Source organism: Cricetulus griseus, chromosome 2 (assembly GCF_003668045.3).
Source record: "Cricetulus griseus strain 17A/GY chromosome 2, alternate assembly CriGri-PICRH-1.0, whole genome shotgun sequence".
Classification (NCBI taxonomy): Eukaryota; Metazoa; Chordata; class Mammalia; order Rodentia; family Cricetidae; genus Cricetulus; species Cricetulus griseus.
The window spans coordinates 86,923,975-86,948,555 of NC_048595.1; the positions used below are offsets into that span (position 1 = coordinate 86,923,975).

The following is a 24,581-nucleotide window of genomic DNA, read 5'->3' on the forward strand; positions in this document are numbered from 1 at the left end:
AGATGGCGTGGAAAGCCTTCGGTATATATTTTTCAATAATCGCCTGTATCATTTTAGCTTCCATTATTTAAAAACAAGTCATGATTTCACTTTTTTGGGAGAAAAAAAAAAGAACAAGCTTTTCTCTTAGTCAAACAGCATTGTCAAGGCAACCCTGCTCTTGGGAAGTACTTAAAACATTTGCAAATGCTTCAAATGTTTTCTATTTGCGCTTTACAATATCTGTGCATTGACTTGGTAAGACCGAGAGAGTCATCATACTGCTTGGGATTTAAACCTAGACAAAGGCTGACTTTTGTTGGCCTACATGTCTCACAACCTTGGCTAACATGATCAGATAACACATAGCAAGGTAAAGAAAGAGCTAGACGTGGAAAGCTGTCTCAGAACAGTCTTTATTTTGAGCAGTTCTGCACAAGAGGGTTACTTTGCATGTTGCCGTGGAGAACTTTACAGGATGTCACAAGTGTATCATCAGCCTCTTGAGAACGTTTCCGTGTAGCCTAAATGCTTTTAGATAGTCACATAGTTGATGGGGAGTATGGGAGAGATTATAGTGCCAAGCAAGTGGTTGTGTTTATCTAAAGTATCTTCTCAATTAGCAAGTAGTTATGAGGAAACAGTTTTATATTGCTGTCAGGAAAGATGAAAAATAGAACTGTGAATATTCCTGAAGTTGTTAAATTACTTTAACGATAAAAATAGTTGAATTCTTAGTAGTTAGAATTTGCTCTCTTCTGCTACTGTGTTCTACCAACTAAGGTGTTCATGGATGGCTCTGCCAATGGTGTTTTTCAAGTTAGCATACATTAAGTATAATATGATATGCATTATGACAGACAAGTCATCTTAAGGAAAACATACACCAACATTTTTAAATACTATAGACATCAGGAGCAAAAATAGGGAGGAGGGGCCCTAAGGTAAGTTCACCAAGATTATACTTGAAAAAGGTTCAATTCTGTGTTTCCTTTTCTCAAAAGAGCCAGATATTCTTTTAGTCCAAATACATATGCTATCAGCTGACTAGAGGAGAGTATCTGTGGGCACTTACACTATGGGCCCATCCACCGTTGCATACCAGAATTCTCTGATATGTCCCCATTGCTTCCAAGCTGGCTCCAACTTTATAGTTGAGCAACACCAGCCTATGGTTTCTAAACCCATCGCCAAGATTCATGTCAGAGGTGAATGTCTGCCTGTGGGGAGAAGGCTCAGATTCTTCTGAACTGGAACCACAAAACTACTTTGTGACACTGCCCATACCCGTTTTCAAACTCAAGGGTCAAGCTGATGGCTCCACCTGACTACAACTGCCTCTTTAAGCCCTCTGATCCCGGTCAAGCTTGGCTCAAGCATGGCCAGTATATCAGCTTCTCAGCATTAGTAGTTGGTTTAGGAGTGAGGGTTGGGAGTATATAGAGACACCCGTGTTGTAAATAAGAAACCCAATATTTTTATATCCTTTATGTATATAGTAGTTGATCTATAAATGGCAGAGTAAATAGAGACCTCAGTTATGTTTCAAATCAAGTAACTGTTTCATAGTCTTTCCACTTTAGTGGCCAGATTTGTGTATTTCTGCTTGGAACTTTCAGAGTTATCCTTGCCCTTACAGTAACGTGCAAGCAACTCTCCTAAGTTCCAGTGTCTTCTGCCTCTTCAGGTCCTCTGTCTGTCCCGGCGTGTCTGAAGGGCCTTGAGTTCTTCCAGCCTGCTCTCTTTCACCTGTCCAGCCTTCCCTCCTGTGGATGATGAGCTCGTCTGTGAGGCTCTAACTTAAATTAGCTCTTCCTCCAGTCTTCTGGACTGTGTAGTTTTAGGACTGACTCAGCACTCCTGTAGCCTACTGGGCTTCTTCATCATACATGTCAGAATTTACTGAAATTTCTGGCTTTTTCCTGGCCGCTAACCCCCTCATTAGGAGCCATTTCTTTCTATTCATCCTTGTAACTGATGCTACTTCTTAGTAAGCACTCAGCAACCTGATGGGCTGAATTACAGAACTGTCTCAATGTTTTGAGTTTACTTGGGCCAGAGGAATCTCTTTTATATCCTTTACCCTACTAGCCTATGTGTTTATATATCCCACTCATGATCAAACCAGGTCTTCCCAAACATAAATGACAGAACCTTGGTGACAGTGTGGTTTTGCCTTTCAGCAGATATCAGTTGGCACTTTAAACAATAATCTCTGTCCTGAAATAAGGATTTACAGACAAGGGATGCATCACAACAGCTGACCATCATCTCAGAAAACAATCCACTGATAGACATGTTGAAGTTAAAGCCCTATAGACTTGGAATTCATCCATTTTCACCTAATCTAAGGAACGTCTACTTTTATCTCTCTATTCATTCTCTCTCTTTCAACAGGGCCTCTGAATCCTCCTTCTTCAGCCTCCTGGCTGTGCTAACTCAAGCATGCACCATCAGGTCTGACAATACGCTTTTCTTTTCTAATACAGTGTTGGTCCCGAGGGAGAAGCCTATCAGTGCTTTTTGGTGAAATGCCCAAGTGAGTGAAATGTGAGTGGCAGAAAAAACACATGTAGTGCTGTTTTAAGTTCTCCATGTGGATTAACTCTCTCAATCCACCGACCAGAGGAAGTGTCTGTTATTAATCCAGCTTTACAGAAGGAAAAACTGAGGTCCATCTTTTGGCAAACTTACCAGTGCTGGCAAGACCTTAGAGATGCTAATTCAATGCACTTGTCATTCAAGAGGTAGCAGGGGTGGAGGAAGCCCAGAGGACCTCCTACACCTCATGCAAAGTCTTTAAAACTTCCATTAGAAGAACCTGCTATTCATATTCAAATCAGCTAGGTGCCTTTCTGTCCCCCTAGTACTTTACAGTGACTATGAGGACATCTTAAGTTGTATTCGAGGAACAAGAAAACATTTGTTTTGTATCACTTTTTTTTCTGCTTAAAACCTTTTGATTATTTTTACCAGTCATTTCAGTACATAATTCTTTTAATTTTCTTCCCTTCTTTCCTTCCCTCCTCTCTTCCTTCCTCCTTTCTTTTCTTTTCTTTTCTTTTCTTTTTTTTTTGCAGTAGTGATGGTCATACCCAAGGCCTTGAACAGTAGTGTTCCACTACTCACCTCCCCCCCTGCTCATGCACATTTTTAGTACTATTAATGTTTTTTAAACTGTGTCGATTGGACACGATTGAAAGAATGCATTCGTCTTAGATAGCTTTTAAATATGACTTTCTTAAACCATGGTCTGTCTTACAACATGGAACTCCACATGCTTTTATTGTCCCACTATAGTGAAACATACATTCAGACAGAATCCAAAAGCTTCATTCAGTTACTTTGGGTTGGTTTTTGTCCTTAAAGAAACCAGAAAGTTTGACAGCTGAGGGCTGGCTTTCTGTTGCAGTACATTCATACTATTTTTACAATCCAAGCTTGCTGTCTGTATTCAGGATTTTGTCTTAAGCGATATTAGCACTGAAGTTGAATGCCAAGATTAACTTTGTCCCAGGATTTCTTAAATTTTCCTTGTAAAGGGCCAGGATGTAAACATTTCTAACTCTGTATTTCTGTCCCAGATGCTCTGCTCTGCCACACACAGTTCATAAATGAAAGAACATGGCTGCACATTAATAAAACAACTGAAATTTGAACTCCATATACTTTACAGATGCCGAATTGAAATGTTATATTGAGCTTTAAAAAGCTTTTAGAAAAAAATGAAAAACTCATTCTTAGTTCGCAGGATGAACAATAACAGGAAGTAGGCTGGGGTGGGCTTGTAGACTCTGGTTTTCCCACAGTGACTTTAATCATGGGCAGACTACCTATCTAGTCCGTTGTAAATCATATCACCAGTAACTTATTATTAGCTAGTTGTAAAAATATCAGTTAGTGAATACTTTGTTTAAACATGATTTATAGTTGGTTTGCTGTTGTAAATGAATAGTATGGTGGCATTCTTACACATTTATGTTTCTAAAATGTTTCCTGGAGTTGGCACTAAAGAGGTAACAGTAAAGAACCAATCTGGATAAGTTACAACTTTGTTTTGCCTAAGGTATGGCACTCATGAATATGTTTCAATGTTGAGATGCTTTTTTGGTGAATATTTCTATGCTTTAGAGTAATTTATTTCTGTATAGAAATTTTAAAAATTATCATAAGGGCATGAGAATGTTTTTTTACATACGACACATCTATCTCATATAATGAAACAGTGTGTGAGAAGCAGCATATAGCCACATGGTGAGGCAACTGGAGTTGATTATTGTATATCCTTACTCTCTAAACAGAACCGCATACTTAGTTAACAGTTGGTTATTTCCAGTGTTTATATGTATATATACTTGGTACATATGTGACAGATTGGGTATATTTGGGTATATTTATACATAAACATGCATACATACATACACACACACACACCCTGAACATTAGAGGTAATTGTCAGGATTGGTTCTTTTTCTGACCTCTTATATACTTTAACACCCAGAGATAAAACATTGTGTGTGTTATAGGCATACTTACCCTTGAATTTTTAGTAATTTAGTTTGTAGAAAGGATTCTTGGATCTTTTATTAAGCCTGGCCTCCTCTACCCAACATTATATGAATTGTCAAGAGCATATAAGCATTGTTTTTTAGCTTTTCTATACCATCAAGAAGCCAAGACTCATATATAATTAAGTAACTGGCATGTTACATGGCAGCCTAGACATGTTTTAAGTTGCATTAGTTTTCTTATTCTATTCTATTATTCAGTGAGCAATTTGTGTAGCTTCAAGATGGATTTCCTTGTGTTCTTAGTTAACAGATGGCTTGCATATAATTTCCTTTTTATGAAAATAGTTATTAAGGAAATATGAGCCTAAATATGCTGGCAATGGAAAAATGTATGTAAATCTCCTAGGCTTGTGAGTATGTTCCATTTAAGAACACACCAACTTTTGGGTAATATTTTCAGTTTTCTCCTAAATATTTGCTATTAGGTGAATAACCACGCAATCTGATTCTTCTGGAATGTAATCATGCTCTAAGGTTGCTGAGTGCTCAGTGGGTGTGGCATTCACCCAGGTCACTAGACTCTTTCCTGCTTCATCGCCTAGAGCCCTGACCCCTGCACCCAAGAAGAGTGAACACAGCTTCTCCACATGCCTTATTCCCACTGACGCATTGACATGCTGGAACAATCTGGCTCCAGAAGTACTAATACAGTTTTTTTGAGACTGCCTACAAAATACTATTTTGTTAATACTATGCCTTTAAATAGACACTGATGGGTTATATTTGTTTTATAAAAAGTTGTGTACCTAATGTTCAACCATGATTGATTTTGAGATTATATATAAATGTATATTTATAAGCCTGTCCGATGTGGATTTTTACTCTAAGATGTGTGATACAATACTAATAAAGATACAGGTTTCTATTTATGTACAGTAATTGTAGCAACACTCCTAACTGCTACCTAAATGATTATTCTGTTCACTGGCCACCACACATACTTTTATCTTTAGAGGATTAAGTTATACTCGGAATATATTAACCAGGATTAAACTTTAGAAACAAACTCCCAGCATACTTTGAGACCCTTCCTGTTGATGTAATTATTGCTTTGCTCTGGTCCACTTTGATTTCCCATTGCCTTTCTGTGTGTGTCATTTAATTGTAAAATGTTTCTCCATTTTCCCTGAATCTTTATAGGCCTTGGGAAAGATGGCAACCTGTCTTGTCTGACAAATAGGAAAACTATGTTGCTTTAATTACCTAAAGTCTTTGGAGAGAAGCAATATGCAAAACTCAGTTTGGGGAAGCTTCAGTTTGGTACCTTATCGAGCAGTATATGGTAATCTAAAATCCCATTTCAAGTGAATCAGCTACTTCATTGCAGATATCTGGCTTTAAGAATTTCAATGAGCCGGAAGGTGGTGATTCATGCCTTTAGCCCCAGCACTGGGGAGGCAGAGGCAGGTGGATCTCTCTGAGTTTGAGGTTGGAGGCCAGCCTGATCTACAGAGCAAGTGCCAGGATAGGCTTTAATGCTACACAGAGAAACCCTGTCTTGAAAAGCCCCACCCCCCAAAAAAAGGAATTTCAATGAAAGCCCTTATTGTTGACTAAATTATCACTTAAGTAGAGGGGCTGGTGAGATGGCCCAGTGGGTAAGTGCACTTGCTGCCAAGCCTGATTTCCTGAGTTTGATCCTCAGAGGCCACATGGTAGAAGGAGAGAACTAACTCCCATAAATTGTTCTCTGGCTTCCATGCAATTGCATGTGTGCACACACACTGAGTAATTAAGTGTGGGGATTTTGTTTGTTTGTCTGTCTTTCTTTCTTTCTTTTGTTTTGCTTTGTTTTGTTTTCAAGACAGGTGTTTCTCTGTGCAACTTTGAAGCCTGGCACTTGCTCTGTAGACCAGGCTGGCCTCGAACTCACAGAAATCTACCTGCCTATGCCTCCCAAGTGCTGAGATCAAAAGCGTGTGCCATCACAACCTGGCTAAATGTGGGTTTAAAAGAAAGACTAGGTAGAGTCTACTGAGTCATGAGGAAGGTGAGAAATCACAGTAGCTGAGCTGCTGATTCTACTGGGACTGGTTTGAGAAGATGCAGTGGCTACATTGATAAGGAGAAGCTCTTGTGTAGTTGAAACCTAAAGCCAGGGTTTTCCCCTAGCATAGGGCAACCAGGAACGCAGGCAAGGATACTGAGGTTGAGTTAAGATATAAGCTTTGAAGGCTGAAGAGAAGCTCAGTGGTTAAGAGCACTGGCTGTTATTCCAGAGGATCCAGGTTCAATTCCCAGCACCCACATGGTAACTCACAACTGTCTGTAGTTTCAGTTTCAGGGAATCTGATACCCTTACACAGAACACAAGCAGGAAAAACACCAATGCACACAAAATAAAAATAAATTATTAAAAAATATATAAGCTGTGCACTGAATGTATTCTTTTAGTATTTCTATGCTGAAGCCATAATTTCCACTGTGATAGCCACTGGGGATTCAGCATGTGTGTGTGTGTGTGTGTGTGTGTGTGTGTGTGTGTGTGTGTGTGATGGTGTTGGGGATGGGATTAGTATCCTTATATGAAGAGACAAGAGAACTCTCACCAGAACTTGATCATGCTGGTTCCTTGGTGTCAGACCTCTTAGCGTCTACAACTATTTGAACCATCTTGTCTAAAGTAATTTGGGGTAGCAGCTCAAACTGACAAAGACAAAGAGATGGATCAAAATAGGCAGAGTAGATAGAAGCATCTCCAAGAAAGGGGAAGGCAGTGCAAGGAGAAAAATCAGCAGGATTCATGCTGGCCCCGTCTACATTTGACAAGGCTATTATGTCTGCAACAGATTTCCACAAAGTCAGTCACGTAAAACAACACAAATGTATTGTCTCACTGTTTTTGTGGCCAGAGATCTTGGTGGAATCATGATGGCAGCAGGGCATGTCACAGAAGAAGACTAATGTTTTGGTTTCTCCTAGTTGATAGCTGCCAGCATTCCCTAATCTGTCATTCCAATGACAGTCTGAGCTCTGGCTCTAGGGTATATGGTATACCGTCTACTTTTGTGTAGTTTAATCTCCCTTTCTTCCTTTGGTAGACATACTTGTGATGATATTTAGGCCCTCTCTACTATAACCTAGAAATTATCTCTTCATCTCAAAAACCTTAGCTTAGTTACAATTACAAAGTGCCTTTTGCCATAGTGGCCACACATTTTACAAGTCGGAGGTATTAGGGTCAGGATGTCTGTGGAGGACTGTTCTTCATTCCTTCCTAAAACTGAAAGTTAAAGGGCAGGGTGGAGAGTAGAAAGATGAGGTAAAGTGAACCCGAATCTGATCACATAAGACCTTGCAAGTTGTAGAGAAGTGCTCAGATGCCCTTACATGGGATACAGAGGCTTGGAAAGAGGTCAGTTTGTGTCTTAAAGAGATCATACCGACTGCTGTTTGATAGATCAGAGTGCATGGAATGAAAGGTAGGTCATGAGACCTGCTGGAGGCTGAGGTGACGTCATCACAGTGCCAGGATGTTGTGTGATGTTTTACTCATATGGCTCTTTGAGGGACCCTGCCACCCAGCTCCCAAATAAGTCACACACACAGAGTCTTATGCCCAGCCTTAACTTGGCTTGCTTCTTGCCAGCTTATCTTAAATTAACCCATCTACCTTTTCCCTCTGGGCTTTTATTTTTCTTACTTCTGCATATCTTACTTTCCTTCTTATTCCATGGGTGGCTGGGTGGCTGGCCTCTGATGTCCTCCTCTTCTTGTTCTCTCGTTGCTCCTCTCTTCCTCATTTCTCCTTCTATTTATACTCTCTGCCTGCCAGCCCCAGCTATCCTTGCTTGGGCCTCTTGATAGGCCATTCGGCTCTTTAGTAGACCATCAGGTGTTTTAGATAGGCACAGAATCACAACTTCACAGAGTTAAACAAAGGCAGTATAAACAGAAGTCACACACCTTAAAATAGTATTCTACCACACCAGGTGTACAACTAACTATGCAGCACATAGGATTCAGAGCATCAGGACCTCATCTGTTCGGTTTAGATAACACCTATAATCTCAGCACCTAGGAGGCCAAAGCAGAAAGATCCTGAGTTTGAGGCTAGTTGAGCCATTTGCAAGACATCATCTAAACAAGCAAACACATACCCCCAATGAACAAACAAACAAACAAGATAGTTTAGCACTATAAAGGGATGAGTCTGGGCAATTTGGAATGCACCCACCATCTTTGGTTTACAGAGTCACAGTGGAAATCTGGGTATTTACACCATGGGTTGGCCTCAGTCTTTGTGTGTTATAAAGACACAGTCAAGAAAGGGATGGTCCAGCATTCCAAATCCTGACCCCTAACTCCCAATAGTTAACCATTTCAGAGAAAATGTCAGTTACTCTACTGAAACCGGGGAGCCACCAAGTAAGGACATTTATGGTCACTCCCTTCTGGATAGGTAATTCTGACATCCAGGCCATAATTTTTTACCACAGACTTCGGCTTTCAATGCTCCCATCCCGCCGCCCCCCTCAAGCTTTCTCCTGATGGAAGGAGAGAGGAAAGCTACATCATACATCCTTGCTCCTGAGATTAAAAAACAAAACAGAGCTGGAGAGATGACTCTGCAGTTAAGAGCACTCACTGCTCTTGCTCCTCATAACTCAATCAGCCCATTTTCTTATAGCAGCACTCCTCGGTCGATTAGTAATGTCTGCTATTTGGATGGCAAGGGAAAGTAGCAATGTATGTGCCATATATATAAATCCAGTTTAGGGTAATCATCTTCAAAGACATTGTGGCAACTACTCTAATAATCACTATTTGAATTTCTTTTGTAATTGTGTCATTATCTTTATAATTTCATGAAACTAGGAGGCTATTAAAGCTGACAGAACCACTTTCTGGCTGCACATCGTTGGATAAGTTGACTTACTCATTGAGTGCCTTTCCTCATTTGTTTAGGGGAGATGGAAAGCCCACAAGCCAGGGCTTTGTGGGGGTTAGAAATAGTGCATGTCAGTAACATGAGTGGTACTTGGCCACAGGGTACCAACCATGTATGTCTTCCCTTCCTTGCTCAGAAATGCTGTGTAACTTGCTCACAACCATGCAGATAGCAAGCAGCAGCTCAGGAAGCTGAATTCGTGTTCATCACATTTTTAGTCTCTCTTGCGCTGAGCGTAGATGTGAACACACAACATTCTAAGTAGCCTATGGACTTTGTACAGAAGCAAGTTGTTTCGAGAATTTTCTCCTAGGGCGAGCGAGTAAGCAATGCCTGCCTCACCCCTTCCTCATAAGGTCCTAATGACAAGTCAGTGTTCCAATCCTCAAAAGTTCACCCTGGATGACTTACAAAGTATGGCTGAGGAGTTATGAGCAGGAGCATGGGTGACCCTAAAACAGAGGAACTGGAAGATCTGTACCCAGAGTGAACAATGGCTGTGCATGTAAAGCCCCTCTCAATTAACTTCCTCCCGCCTATATGCTATCTCCTCTGGGAGACTATGAGCATTTTTGTGGCAGAACTGCATATGAATGACAGGGAGGAGTGGCTAGACACTCATGTGAGAGCCAAATGACCCTCCCATCCTTCTGTGGGGGAATGTCATCAGACAACAAGCAGGCAGAGCTGGTCTTAGGAAGATGGTGGTTGTTCTCCTCAGAGGATAGTGTTGTGCCACACAAGTATTTAGCACACTTGTGTAGAAATACTTGGAGAACATCTGGTTTAGAGAGACACAATGCTGGGTAAAGCCTCTTCCTGCTCCTGTTATACCTTGAAGGTTGTGATATTCACAAAAGGCGAAGTGTCCGGGCCACAGGTTGTTCAAAAGATAACTCTTGGCAAGGAATCATTTTGAGAGCCACTGTCAGGATCTCACCATATCCTGGGCCCTAAAAAGTAACAACAGATATTACAATGAGAAAATACATTGATTCATATAACTGGAATGTCAGGTGTAACCTGGTTATGGTGATATTTTGTTTATGATCTAACAAATAAAGCTTGCCTGAAGATCAGAGTGCAAAGGTAGCTACACTAGTCAGCTATACAGGCCAGGCAGTGATGGCACACACCTTTAATCCAACAGTCACCCTAGTTAGCCATAGAGACCAGGCAGGGGTGGTACACACTTTTAATCCTAGCACTCAGGAGACAGAGGCAGACAGATCTCTGTGAGTTCAAGGCCACCCTGAGCTACACAAAATTGATCCAGTCTAAAGGAGAAACAGAGCTCACACAAAGGTGATCCTAGCACTTGGGATCTCATTCCTTTAATCCCAGCACTAAGGGGGTGGGGACAAGAGAGATGCAGTTTAGGCAAAAGGCAGTCTGAGGTTTGGTGGAGTCAGATGCAGTCTGGAGGGCAGTTTGAGGTTTGGTGAACATTGTAGTCTACAGTCACTCTGAGGACAGGATCACCTCCCTTTTAGTCTGAGCCTTGGTGGAGGTGAGAACTCTCTAGTAACTTGGCCTCTTTGCTTTTCTGATCTTCAGCTTGAACTCCAATATCTGCCTCTGGGTTTTTATTATTTGTGCTACACCTGGTCTCAAGGTCCTCTACTGTATCCAGCATGTCCAGGAGGCTGGTCTTCCCTGAGGGCTTTGTACTGATTCCTGTGGTGCCACCAAAGAGAATCTAAGAAGCATGGCATTTTGGAAGAGCTACCCTAGAGCTGATGCCTCATGAGCTTGAGATTTGAGTGGCCTTGGGTCTCTTTTTCAAAATTATTTCTTAGGTCCTGTCAACCCCAAACACAGCACTCATCTCAAAAGGAATAAGACATATTGTTTTCTTAAGCAAAATGTGAGTGACTATGGCCTAAGAACATGTATTTAGGTTGCCCCAAGGGACACATTCTAGCATGGAAGTGGTTATAAGAGATTTTATTCATTAAAGAACAAAGAATGTTATAAATTAAGGCATTCACTAAATACATTAGAAGGACTACAGGTAGGTAAGTTATATCAAAAAAGGGAAAATTCAGCTATGTATTTAGATATTCTCTGGTGACATTCTTAGCTTTTGGATGGGTGAAAGCTAATAGGCTACTAAAAATACATTTTATCTGATAGTCAAAAGGATGTTAGGTTAGACACGAGTGGACAATGAATGGTTGTTAAGGAAATGCTAAAAATAGCCCAAGATATTTGGCTCTGAGTCTGCAGTTCTAACTCTCTGCAATCACAAAGTTCTAGTCAAGTTTTCAGCCTTGCACACCCTCAACACAGGCATGATATTTTTTTTTCTGTGTCTCTCTGCCCCCTGAAATTTAGAGTTCTACATTTCAGTAGTTTAACTTTGCATGCAGTCAAATGAATGCTCTAAGGCTATGATTCTCAAGCTGTAGGTTGCAAACCACTTGGGGGTGGGGATATGTGTCGCATATCAGATATCCTGCACATCAGATATTTACTTCACGATTAATAGCAGTAGTAAAATTACAGTTATAAAGTATCAGTGAAATAATTTTATGGTTGGGGTCACCACAACATGAGGAACTGTATTAAAGGGTTGTAGCATGAGGAATGTTGAGAACCACTGCACTAAGGTTTCAATATCATGCAGTAAGCACAAACAGATTATTAGGAAAGGGTACCACTCTCTTGCTTGGCACACATTGAGCTCCTATTCTGATTATGAATATCTTTTGCTGTGTCAGGTCCTAGATACACTAATTGAAACAAGCCCAGTCCCTGCTCTCTAGGAGCTCTGTAATCAGTGACTTTTGGGAGGTGAAGAAAACCCCAATGTACAGGAGGCTGTACAAACACTTCTCAGTTTACACTCCTTCAGTTTTTTTTCTGTTAGAGTTCACTCCTTCACTAGAAATTCTGACTGAAGCCTGTCAGTTCTGTTGGCCATTAGAACCATTTGAAAGGCTCAGCAAGTTTGCTTTCCACTGAGACTTGGGAACAGAGTACAGTACCATGAGAGAGCCTCCTGCTTTGTCTGCACTAGGGCCCCAACACAATTCAGGCAACACCTACAGGCCTTGCATCCGGTGGTTAAGAGTTTGCTATGTGACTTAATTTTCATGGGAACTTAATTTTTGTTTGTAATTGAAGAATGTTGCGGGTCTGAAGAGTCATTTGGATTCATTTTTGAGCCCCTTTGTCAGAAGACAGGAAGGAGTCACTCACAGATTCTCTAAACTGTGTAGAAAGACTTGCCTTCTACTCTGAATGGAACCCAGACTCAGACACTGAGAACCAGTGGCCCCAAACTTATAAGCAAGATAGAAAGGAGAAAGGAATTGCTTTTTCTTCACTTACTGAATCCTTTTATATCCATGACCCAGTTAGCAAGACTTCTTCATGTGAAAACTACCTTATTTACATTAGAACACAAAGAGATACAGAAATTTCATGCTGAAATTAATATGAAAATTTGTTGAAAACAGGAAGGAGCTAATAATTCTTATGGTGGAATCCTCCCATATTGAGTATTCAGCTAAGGAGTAAAGACCTCCGTTTCTCCCTCTCTCCCTTTATGTCTCCTTCTCAAATGAAAATGCTGTTTGGAGTATTTTACTGGAAGCAGGCTTGGATTCCAAAACGTTTTCCACAGGGCATAAGCATGCTGCACTGTCAGAGCTTGCTACCCCCCACTCCCGCCAACAACATCCCTGTAGTAAGAACTATGATTTCCATTATCCCTTGCCAGAGAGAACACTTCAGTGAGGAGCAAACAGTAAACACTGATATACTTACTCTGAGGCATTTAGATTGCTCCCATACCGACTTTCCTACTCTGTATTAGGAACAAATGGTAATAGTGGTTGCACATTATGGTTCTCCAAGGAACTTTATATAGAAGCCAAAGGATCCCCTGTTCAGATCCTTTAGCATAGAACACAAGAGCTACAGAGTAAGGGTCCATAGTGCGAATCCTGCCCCACCTACTTGGCAGCTGTGTGAAGCTAGGTACTTAAATTCTCTGCACCCCTGTTTTGCTGTTTGCAAACAAGACTAGTAACATCTCTATAGGGATGCTTTAAGAATAAAACGAGTTGATAGGAGCCAACTTCTTAGACTAGAGACTGTCACACTGCAATAGCTACTTAAAATCCTGTCATATAAACGAGAGAGTACTTTAAGGTGTTTAAGAGCCTGTATTACTCTTCCAGAGGACACGAGTTCTAGTCCCAGCACCCAAGTCAAGTTGCTCACAACCACCTGTAACTCCAGTTGTGGGGATCCGACGCTTCTGGCTTCTTTGGCCACCCACACGCGCTGCGTTCACATGATTAAAAATAAGTATTTATTAAATGTCAGTAAAACTAAGTTTGTGCATCACTGTTTTTAGAAATATTTTCAAAGCTAAAGCACAACTTGTGTTTAACTTCTCTGAAAGTGTCTCTTTTGGGATCCTGCCTCCGGAAAAGTTGACGTCAATCAAAGAAGGGAGTTTTCAGTGTGTGTCCCCTACTTCGTTTTCTTGGACCCCCCTCAAAACTTGTTACCTAGTCCCTGAGGGACCATTGGGCCAAGGCGTTTGCTTTCATCCTCTTGGGAGTTGTAGTTTCCCTGGGTTATAGAGCATGCTTTGCCAGCGGTCTGGGTACTACAAACCCCACAAGCCCTCGCGGTACCGTCCGACTCCGCCCGCGCTCCTCCGCCGTCTCGCCGCGCCGCCCCGCCCCTCGGTCCCGGCAGAGGCGCGATGGCCGACCGTGGCGGTCCTTCCGAAGCGGCCAGCCCGCGAGGCTCTCCGCGGCCGGAGCCTCGGGCCCCGCGCGCGGCGGGGCAGGGCGAGACCCCGCGGACCGCGGCGCTGGCGCTGCGTTTCGATAAGCCCATCAAACAGGCTTTCTACAACACGGGCGCGGTGCTGTTCGTGTGCCTGTGCTGCGGGGCCGCGGTGCTTGTGTACTTCATCCTCGAGGCCTTCCTGCGGCCGCTGCTCTGGGCCGTGCTGTGCGGCACCTTCCTGCACCCGTTCAAGAGCTCGCTCACGCGCCTGGGCCGCTTGTGGCTGCGGCGCCTGCACCGCGCGCACACGCCCATCGTGCTGGCCGCGCTGCTGCTGCCGCTCTGCTTTGCCGACTACGGCGTCGAGGCCCTGGGCGAGCAAGCGCTGCGTCGCCGTCGCCTGCTGCTGCTGCTGGGTGCAGGTGGCCCGCTGCTCTACGGTCTCTACTGCCTGGGCAGCTACCTGGGCGTCCAGGTGCTGCTGGCGCAAGCGGGCGCGCTCATCTGCCACGGCCTCGACTACTTCAGCAGCCTGTGGGTGAGTACGGGCGGGGGTGGCAGGACCCGGGATGCCGGCGACAAGGCGGCCAAAGGTCCTCACCCGTGCTCCAGTGAGCGCGGGTGACCGCCCTCCTTCCCATGCCCGGGGAGCTTGGCGCACTTCCTGCTAGAGAAGCGGGGGTGATTTGAATCTAGCCCTCTTGTAGGGGAAAGGTCCCTTGGCTGAGAAGTGCTGACCCACTTTACACATCTGGCAGGCACATCTGGGTGTCCGATTTCGAGTCCAACTTGCCTTTGTACAGTTAAGAGAAGCGGACTTCTTACCAGGTTAGGGGTTAATTAGAACTGATTAACTCGGATTTCTCAAGCTCTCAAACTAAAGCTTTCGTTTCATGCCAGTGATGTCCCAGAGTTCAGTTCTTTGACTATATATAGTTCGTGCGTGACTCTGGGTGCTTTTCGATCCCTGTATTTATTATGTGTGGGCCTTTGCACATTCCCTCCGGTCTAGATTAGCAGTGGACTGGTAAAGAGAACTAAGTTATGGTTGAGTCGCCGAAGTGGAATTTCAAAGATAATCTTAGAGATACATTTCCCGACTCAGACTTCATCGCAGGCCAGTTTGTCCGCATATTTATTGGACGATGTTAAAATGAAGTGGCTATTTGATGCTTAAGAATGTTAAGAATGTTGATCAATAAACTACCACAGGGGCTAGAAAGTATCGAAGGGATAGAGAAGATTCTAGAGTGCCTGAAGCCTAGCGCGCACACACCTCATACACTCAACGTTATTAAGTTTCAAAATAGTTGCCTTTATTTGCTTTGCAGGTTTCAACTTGCCAGAGGGTGTTGGTAGAATGCTAATTGATCCCAGGACCCTCAGTTCATCTCTTGGTTCAAGCGTAAAGTTAATTGAGCACAGGGTTAGGTACCCTGTCTTTGGGGTGCATATAATTGCATATGAACACTTTGTTTGCTTGTTTGGTGCTGGGAGTTTGAACCCAGGGCTTCATGTGTGCTACCGAGTTGTACCTTCAGCCTCATAAATTAGCATTTCCTATTGGAACAGACATACACAGAAGTAAGTGAACATTCTCACAGTTATGGGTCACAGGTTCAAACAGTGTGACTGCCTTCCAAGATAGATAGCCAGTGGACAAACGTGTGGTACTTTTTTAAAAGTTGTGCTGAGAACCAAACCTGAGTGTTAGCAGGCTCTAAGCGAGACCCAAATACGGAGCAGCTAACCATGGAGTTAGCTGGCTCCATGGTTCACACTTGAGTTAAATTCAGGGGTTGGAGAGATGGCTCTGAGGTTGACCATTTGCTACTCTTTCACATGAGTGGAAATTCCTTCCCAGCACCCATGTTGGGTCCCTGACAACCTCCTGTAACTTTTTATTTTTTTGGAGACAGGGTTTCTCTGTGTAATAGTTTTGGCTATCCTGGAACTCTCTTTGTAGACCAGGCTGGCCTCGAACTCTCCGAGATCCATCCACCTTCCTCTGCCTCTCAAGTGCTGGGATTAAAGGTGTGCATCACCACCATTTAGCATTGCGTTACCACTGCCCGGCTTCCTGAATCTCATAACTCCAAAGATTCCAACATCCTCATCTGATTTCTATAAGCACATGCACACTCTACTGTCACTTATGTACACATGATAAAAATAATAAAAATAAATCTTTAATAATAGCTTTAAAAAGCCGGGTGTGGTGGTGCATGCCTATAATCCCAGCACTCGGGAGACAGAATTCGAGGCCAGCTTGGTCTACAGAGTGAGTTCCAGGACAGCCAAGGCTATATGGAGAAACTCTGTCTCAGAAACAAAGCAAAACGAAACAAAATAGCTTAAAAAAATAAGAAGCTAAAATTATTGCCCCTTTGTTGTTAAACAAGTTAGTTACATGGATTAAATTCCACATATAAAAGACCATTATGTACCTATGAGAAAAGTCCTCAAGAATTCAGACACGATTACAGATTCTGTGCTATTTCAACTGTTGACAGGTATCATCCATTGGACTCTAGGAAATGCGAAAGGCAAGGCCTGCCTTATATGACTAGTATGCATTTTTACCTGGAGTCAGAGGTAGAGTTCAGATGTGAGTTGGCAGGGAGGGGAGGAAGCAGGGCATTTCTGCATGTCCCTCAGAGACTGGGTGGGAGGGCTAGTGGAATTGAGCCCTTGGGAAGATGCGTGTGAGAAGAATTGGTGTATATACCGTTTTACTGATGATACTCTTCATGCTTGTATTTACGAGTGTTGAATTGGGGGTTGCTTTTTGTTTTTTAGGGGTTCTGAGAGTTGGAATCAGGCTTTTATATGTGCCAATAACAGGGTTTACTACTGACCTACACCCACAGCCTTTAATAAATGCTACTGAAAGTCTCCTGACTCCGATGGTCACAGTGATGGGAGAGGTAGATGAGGAGTTAAAAAACACAACCAGCCCATTATAAAAGAAATTTATGAATAAATTAGAGGAGAGTGGTATGTGGTGAGAGTACTAAAGTGGGGATGGGTGCTTCCAGGTTGATCCCACTCGGAGAAAAACAAGAGTCAGCTGAGTTCTGCCGAGTCTGTATTAGGGCTAGGAAGTGGAGTGAAGTGAGGCATGTTAGCCAGCCTTCATCTGACAGCACTGGTTGGGGCTTAACATGTGCCTTGGGCGGGGGGCCTACTGTAAATTTTCTGTCTCATAAATCACAGTGTTTGGTTTTGTGAGCCCAAGCAGGGCTACCTGAAATAAAACATCAGCCTTTATGTTTTTAGACAGCTTATAAATGTGAACCTGCATGAGGGAGGCAGAGAGAAAAGTATCATGTAAGCAGACACACATTCGGTGACCTGATGAGTCATACATCCAAGATCCAACTTTGTATGTGTACTGTGTGCTAAGCCCTGAACTAGCTTCTGACCCTGGTACAATTGGCATTGTTAGTGCAGTCCTGTCCAGTAGGAGGAAGAGATTTCAGACCTGAAAAACTAGAGAGAGATCGGTTTGTACTATCAACCTGTTGCTGTCATCAGAACTCCCTGGTGCCCTTGAGTAAGGGTGGAGAAACTTTCTTCAAGCACAAGAGTTTGAATCGTTAATTAAGAAAGATAAACTAAGATGGGCGGTGGTGGCACACACCTTTAATCATAAAATCCAAAGACTATCAAAATTGGTCTAGTCGAAGCTCTTCCCCTAGACTCTGGTTATTTAGAAACTAGTGTTACCTCTGTTTATTCTGTCATCTATGCAGTGTTTCAGTCCTGTCTTGCCTCCTTTCTGTTGGTACCTCTGTTCATTTTCTTGTTACAAGTTTATCCTCATGGTTTCTTCCTCTCTGCCCCACTTCAGATTACTTAAACTGTTTTCTTTACCCTGGTTCCTTCCCAACACTGTGCCCTGGTTACAGGTAAAAGACTACTCTTTTTTTTTTTTTTTTTTTTGAAAGACTACTCTTTCATGATACCAGCAGTTCTTTTTCAACAGTTTCAAGTGTGTTAGAATATTGACTTAGTCATTTCAGATGGCCTAAGAAGAAAATTCATCTGATGCTCCATGTTCAGTGTAACTTTTCTGGTAATGTGGGGCCGTGCAAGAAAAGTCTGAGAGCCTAATAGTGCCCCCTGCTTCACCTCATTTCTATGCTGGAAATGGTTTGATCCCTTCTTCCCCTTTGTTCAGACTTGTTGGGGGAGGTGGGAAGGCCATTTCTAGTTTTTGCAGCAGTAGTAGGTTTGATTTCTCCATGGCCTGCCTCCCATTTTTGTAAAGAAGTAGTGTTGGAAACAGTGAGAGCTGAAGTATTTGATTTTAAACTTCACTTTAGCAGTAACTTGCTTTGTGACCTGTGACCAAGGCCGTAACTCTGGCCACTCAGCCCTCCCTAGTGTGCAAAATGAAGGGTTGGTTTGGAAGATGCCTCAGTCTCCTTGAGGTCTTGGTTTAGGGTCACAAAAGACGTTAGGAAATACACCCAGCCTTGCGGGTCTACACCATTCCACTTGCCAGCCCGTGTGAGGCTTGTTGCCTCTCACCTGGCAGCAGCTGAGAGGAAGTTCTTCCACAATTAAAGATTTGGCTGTAGGGACTCCTGACTCTAAGGACCGTAGGGCAAAGAGAAGTTTTCAAAGTAGAAGAAAGCTTAAAGGAGAAGGAAGTTCTTGAAGCAGGTGCTGCGCCAGTGGTGATTAGGAGAGTCTGCTACCTTTGTATGAGAGAGACTTAGCAGAGGGGGCCAGGAAGATGTCTCAGTGGGAAGAGAGTGCTTGAGAACCTGAGTTTGCAAGCCAGGTGTGGTGGTGGCTTGCTCTCCTGTTAGTCTAGGTGAAATGTTGAGCTCAGGTTCTGTGAAAGACTTGTCTTAGCAAAAGAAAATGGGGAAGAAGAATAAAGAAAAATTGGGGAAATGATTGAGGCAGACATCCCAGAGTCAGCCTTGTCCTCACATGGGCAGGTGGGCGTGTGTGAGCACCTTAACCCACTGAGCACTTCCTGTGTTATTTAACGGGAAAGTATGCCATGTGTGGTTAATTGTGTCTCGTGAAAGGAAAATGTGATTGCCTTCCTTGGAGAGCTAAATAAATGCTGCTAAATTTTATGCAGTCTTATATAATGTCTAGCATATGGGTGCTAGAAGATGATTGGATTATGTATTTTGGAAAGGACACAGAATATTTAAGAGGATAAATGTGGTAAGTATGCCCTTGGGTCAACTGTGGTTCAGTGATTTATGCCTGGAAGAAAAGTCCCACACAAACAGGTTCGCTAATAAGGCTAAGTGGAGCTGAAGTTGACTTCTGGATTAGGGAATAAAACACTGTTGCCAGGCATGGTGGCTCTGTAATCCTGGTGCTTGGGAAACCAAGACAGAACTGTGAATCTGAGGTCTGCATGAGCTACACAGTGAGATCTGTTTCGAACAGAACAACACTCAAAAAGGAGCTGGCACTAGAAATCGAAGGCTGGAAGTCCAGCTCAATGATGGAGCCTCAGCTTGCCTCATGTGTGAGTCCCTGTGGTTAATCCCCAGGCCATAGCACAACCCTTTCTCCTCCAAACAAAACAGACATGCATGAATGTGAATACTTTTACAGAGCAAATATAAACACTTTAAGTTATTTTAAAGAATGCTTTGTGATGTGAGGGGTTATCAAGAAAAACATGCTTGCTATATAAAGAACTTAAAGTTAAGCAGCATAGAAATTTATATGGTAAAAGTAAATTGTCCCCTTTTCTGCCATTACTCCTACCACACAGATGCTATTGTTAACTTAGCCTTCTAAAGATGTTTCTGAACCTGGGTGAACATATCAGATAGTTTTTGTCTTAGTTTCATGTATACGTACATACATACTACGGAAATCTTTTTCTATAATATGTATCTTCTCTAATGATAATGTATTAGAACATGGCATGCTGTGTTTCACTGCCCTTACTGGGTTATCTGGCCTCCTCTTGTGGACCCTTTACTCCTGGCAGCTACAGTTCTTTCTTTTTAATTATGCTGTGGCATAAACACTTTTGTCCTGGATGCTGATGTTTATGACAGGTTTTTGTGTATTTTAGCAAATTCAGAGGTAATAAACTGTTGTAACCATTGGTAATTATATTATCCAAAAACTCAAGTGTGTGCTCTGTCTTTTGAACTAACAGTATTTCTGTGAGTCTCTCTGAGGAAATACTTGAAGAAATTTGTAAACTCTATAAAGTTCAAGGATACACATTTTAAAGGAAAAACTATTTCTTTTTCTACTTAAGAAGGCATTAAATACCCTTAGAAAATTCAGCAAAGACAGCAGGTGTAAAGAAGCCCTGTCTTACCTGACATCCAGCTGCCTGAAGATGGTTAATTTTTTAATTGTTGCTAGTATATGTTCACCATTCTATTTCATATGCATAAATTTACACCATGCCCCTGAATATAGTCACCATACTTTTTCCATTCTGAATATGTTTCCATTTGCAAAGCTGTATTATTGCAAATGGTACTGAGTATTTCCTATTTATCTACACACAAGTATTTCTGTAGAACAGTCCTGAAAGTGGAATTGGGGAGCTACGTGTTTTAGCTTAAAGTAAAATAATTGGTGAACTTCATGTTTACTGGATAAAAATAATATGCTTTTCTTTATATGGAAATTTCTCTTAAAAATCTGGTGTGCAGTTTCTTTTTTCTTCCTTAGTGACATAGATTCCTTATAGTGCAGATTTGTCAAATGCAAATGGACTAGACATTGTTGATACTTATTGCTTATATATATTGTATATATTTATTGTATATAGTTTTTCTTATGTTAGTTGTAGCCTTCTTTTTGTATTGAACAAAAAGGGGAATTGTGGTGATGTATTATTTATGATTATTAAAGTTTACACTCAGGAGGCAGAGGCAGGCTGATCTTTGTGTGTTCCAGGCCAGCCTAGTCTACAAAGTGAGTTCTAGGACAACCAGGGCTACACAGAAACCCTGTCTCAGAAAAGTACAGGTAAAACTTCTTAGATAGTTACTCTGTAGCTTCACACCCTTTGTAGTTCTGCTTGCTGAGGGTCGCCTTTTCTGACTCCTCATGTTCAAACACCATCCCAGATAGAAGCTACCTCTGTTTTTAGACAGCTATTGGTTGCTGGAAAAATTTATTCTCATATCAAACTAAAAGATGTTGCTTTATAATTCCACAGTTACTTCTGCACCAGCACCACAGACAATGAAGCTACTTACTTGTTCCCAGTCTTTCCCCACTGTCCTGGCTTTTTTGTTTATTACCTTGACAAGCTTGAGTTATCTGGGAAGATTAACCTGAACTGAGAAAGTGCTTCCGTCAGATTGCCTATAGACAAAGTCTGTAGATATTTATTAATGATATGGGAGGAACCAGCCTTCTGTGGGTAGTGCCACCCCTGGGCAGGTGGTCCTGTGGTATATAAGAAAGCAAACTGAGCAATCATGTAAGTAGCATTCCTTCACAGCTTCTGTTTCAATTCCTGCCTCCAGGTTTCTGCCTTGAGCTCCTGCCCCAACTTCTTGCAGTGATGAACTGTGATGTGGAAGTGTAAGCCAAATAAACCCTTCACCCCCAAGCTGCATTTAGTCATGGTGTTTTATAACAGCAATGAAAACCTTAACTAAGACACCAATTTTCTGAGAGTAGCTATCAAATGTTGCTATTCTGTACTTTATAAGCCAGAGAGTTCACCCATCTATATCATATTACAATTTTCTTTGACTTTCTTAGCCTGCATTTTATTGCTCATGTAGTTTGTTGGTGTTGAGTTGCATTTTATAAGCAGACATTTATTTACACAGTAGCTATGGAATTTAGGTGCTCTCTTCTCAGTCTCTGTTTGGTACATTGGGATCTTGATTCTGAAAGTACAGCTTTGCATTTTCTTCATTAAATGTAATCTTCCTTGAATTAGCACATTGTTCTAGCTGTGGGTTCCCTTAGATCTGTAGGTTGGCAGGTCTCTGTTCTTGCAATTCCCACATTTGTAAGCTGTGGGTTTGATTAGTTCCTTCCCAGAGCTTTGTAAACTTTTTCACTCATGAGCCCTTTTTGCCTGAGAAAATTTTATGTGACCTTAGTTAACTCTTGTAGCTATATAAAATAGGTTTATAATCAAACATTTGCTGTTAAATAATAAGTATAAATCATAAGTATATTTAAATTTTTTAAATTTAGTTTTATTTTATAAGTATGGATTTTTTGCCTGTATATATGTCTGAGTACCACATGTGTGTAGGCAGAAGAAGGCATCAGATCCCTTAGGACTAGAGTTACAGATGGTTTTGAGCTGTTATGTAGGTGCTGGGAATTGAAACAAGGTCTTTGGAATAGCAGCCAGTGCTCTTAACCACTGAACCATCTCTCTGGCCCCATAATCATAATTTAAGAATTCTTTGCTGTACATATAACCTTAATCATCTATTAAAGATAAAAGCAAATTTTATACTAATGAGATGAGTGTGCTTATTTTATTTTTTACATAGAAATTTAAATCTTGGCCAAATGTTTAACATATGGGCACAGCATCTTCAATGTTGTTAAGAGTTGATTGATATTTTGATTTTATAACCAGTGTTGAGAATGTCGCTTTGCATAAGTACACAGTGTAAATGTCAAGGCTACTTTTTAGGGCCACTTCAAAAACTGCTGGAAAGTCTGTCATAGGCTCAAGCCAAAAATTACCTAAATTTATTTATTTGTTTTAGGAATTAGTCAGCAACTCAAGTACCAGTGCACTCCACAGATTTAATAGTCTGGTATCTATGGGCTGTGGAATGATGATGAGAAAACACTTAAAAAGTCATTCTTTTTCTATTATTAGAGGCAGCTTTGTGGAAGAGCAGTGAGTGCAAGTGTGCACTTTGGGTTAGAACCAAGAGTGTAGTGAGAGCACGTGACTTTGCTGCAGGAAACACCTCAGACTTGTATGCCTCAGATTTTGGATTAAGGTTTCATGGTTGCATGTTCAGAACCTGTGTTGTTGACAGAGTTTTCATAACTCACATTCATTTAAGAAAATAGAAATACCTTGGTGTCAAAATTCTAATTCAACTTTAGACTGTAGACAAATCATTTTCCTAGTGGAACACTCATCTAAAATGTGTGAGGCCCTCATTTCAAATCCCAGCATGGCAAACAACAACCCTCCCTGCCCCTGAAATTATAACATTTAGCAGGTCTAATAGGCAGAAGGATCAGGAGTTCAAGGTCATCTGTCACTTCATAGCAAGTTCTAGGCTATGTGAGACTTTGTGTCAAAAAGGAAAAACAAGAACAAGAAAGAAAAGGAAAAATATTTTCTGTTTATCAATCATCAACTTATTAACACATTTCTCTTTTCCTCACCATGTTGTAGATTATTATACGTGTGTCTTTCTGTCTGATTTTTAACTTAATGGATCTAGAAACTGGATTATGGTTTGGAAACAATACTCATTAAGTCTGGGGAATGACTCAGTTCAAGTGTGCAAGCATGATCATGGACCTGAGTCAGGGTGCCCAGCACCCATGTAGAAAGAAGGTGTGGCAGTGCATTCCTGTAACTCCAGCACAAAGACTGGAGTGGGGAGGCAGCTGAGAAGAGCAGACACAGATTGTCCAGCCTGGGAGTGTCACTGGGAGACCCTGGCACAGGAAAGATACCTGACTCTCACAAGTACATGTGCCTGTACACCACACCCGCAAACCCATTCTAATGCTAGAATAACCCTGTATTTGTGATTCACCCATGGTTAATCTTTTCTCCATCAGTCTTTTAGGTCATCATTTTCCCTCACCAATAAGCTTTTTCAGAATCTGTCATTACTTTGTAAGGATTAGTTCCAGATCTAAAATCTCAAGTTCAAGGCTGTGCATGTTTTAAATATTGGATTACTTTAATTGATAGATGATACCAAAATAACACGGAGGGTCTGGCCCTTTCTTGTCTTTTGTGCTAATGCTGTTTTTGATTTGTTTTTGTTTTTGTTTTTGTTTTTTTCTTTGTGCTCTGAATTGGATCATTAAGTCCTTTTTTGTTTTAACTTTTACTCCCCAGGTTCAAGCCATACTTGAATTTTACATTCACAAACTTTGTAAGTGTTCTCTTGGACATTGGCAGCTTGTGATGCTAATTTAGTTGTAGGGTAGGGGAATGGAGGAGGGGACCCTGACTAGTCTATTTTCAACTTTTGCTGTTTCTTCTTGTAATATATATTTTTTTCAGACACCTTTTTTAACTGGAGTATGTAGCTGTTGCTTAGGGTCTCAACATCTTATCACTTAGATTATCAATAGGATTGTACTTTAGCTAGTTCTTTTAGTTTTAAAAATAATGATTCTCATACTAACATTTTATAGGCTAAAATATGGAGTCTTTTTACCTGTTTCTTTTTAGCCCCCCT

The 24,581-nt window shown here is 41.6% G+C and overlaps 1 protein-coding gene across 2 annotated transcripts in view; it reads left to right on the top strand.

Annotated features, from left to right (window-relative positions):
- The first annotated feature begins 14,147 nt into the window (after positions 1–14,147).
- Positions 14,148–24,581, top strand: part of Tmem245 (transmembrane protein 245) — a 79,339-nt gene continuing 68,905 nt past the window's right edge. For both annotated transcript variants that reach the window (XM_027403052.2, XM_035439873.1), the window contains exon 1: positions 14,148–14,734. In XM_027403052.2, the coding sequence (XP_027258853.1) occupies positions 14,168–14,734 (567 nt within the window). In that variant the 5' untranslated portion in view covers positions 14,148–14,167. The remainder of the gene's footprint in view (positions 14,735–24,581) is intronic.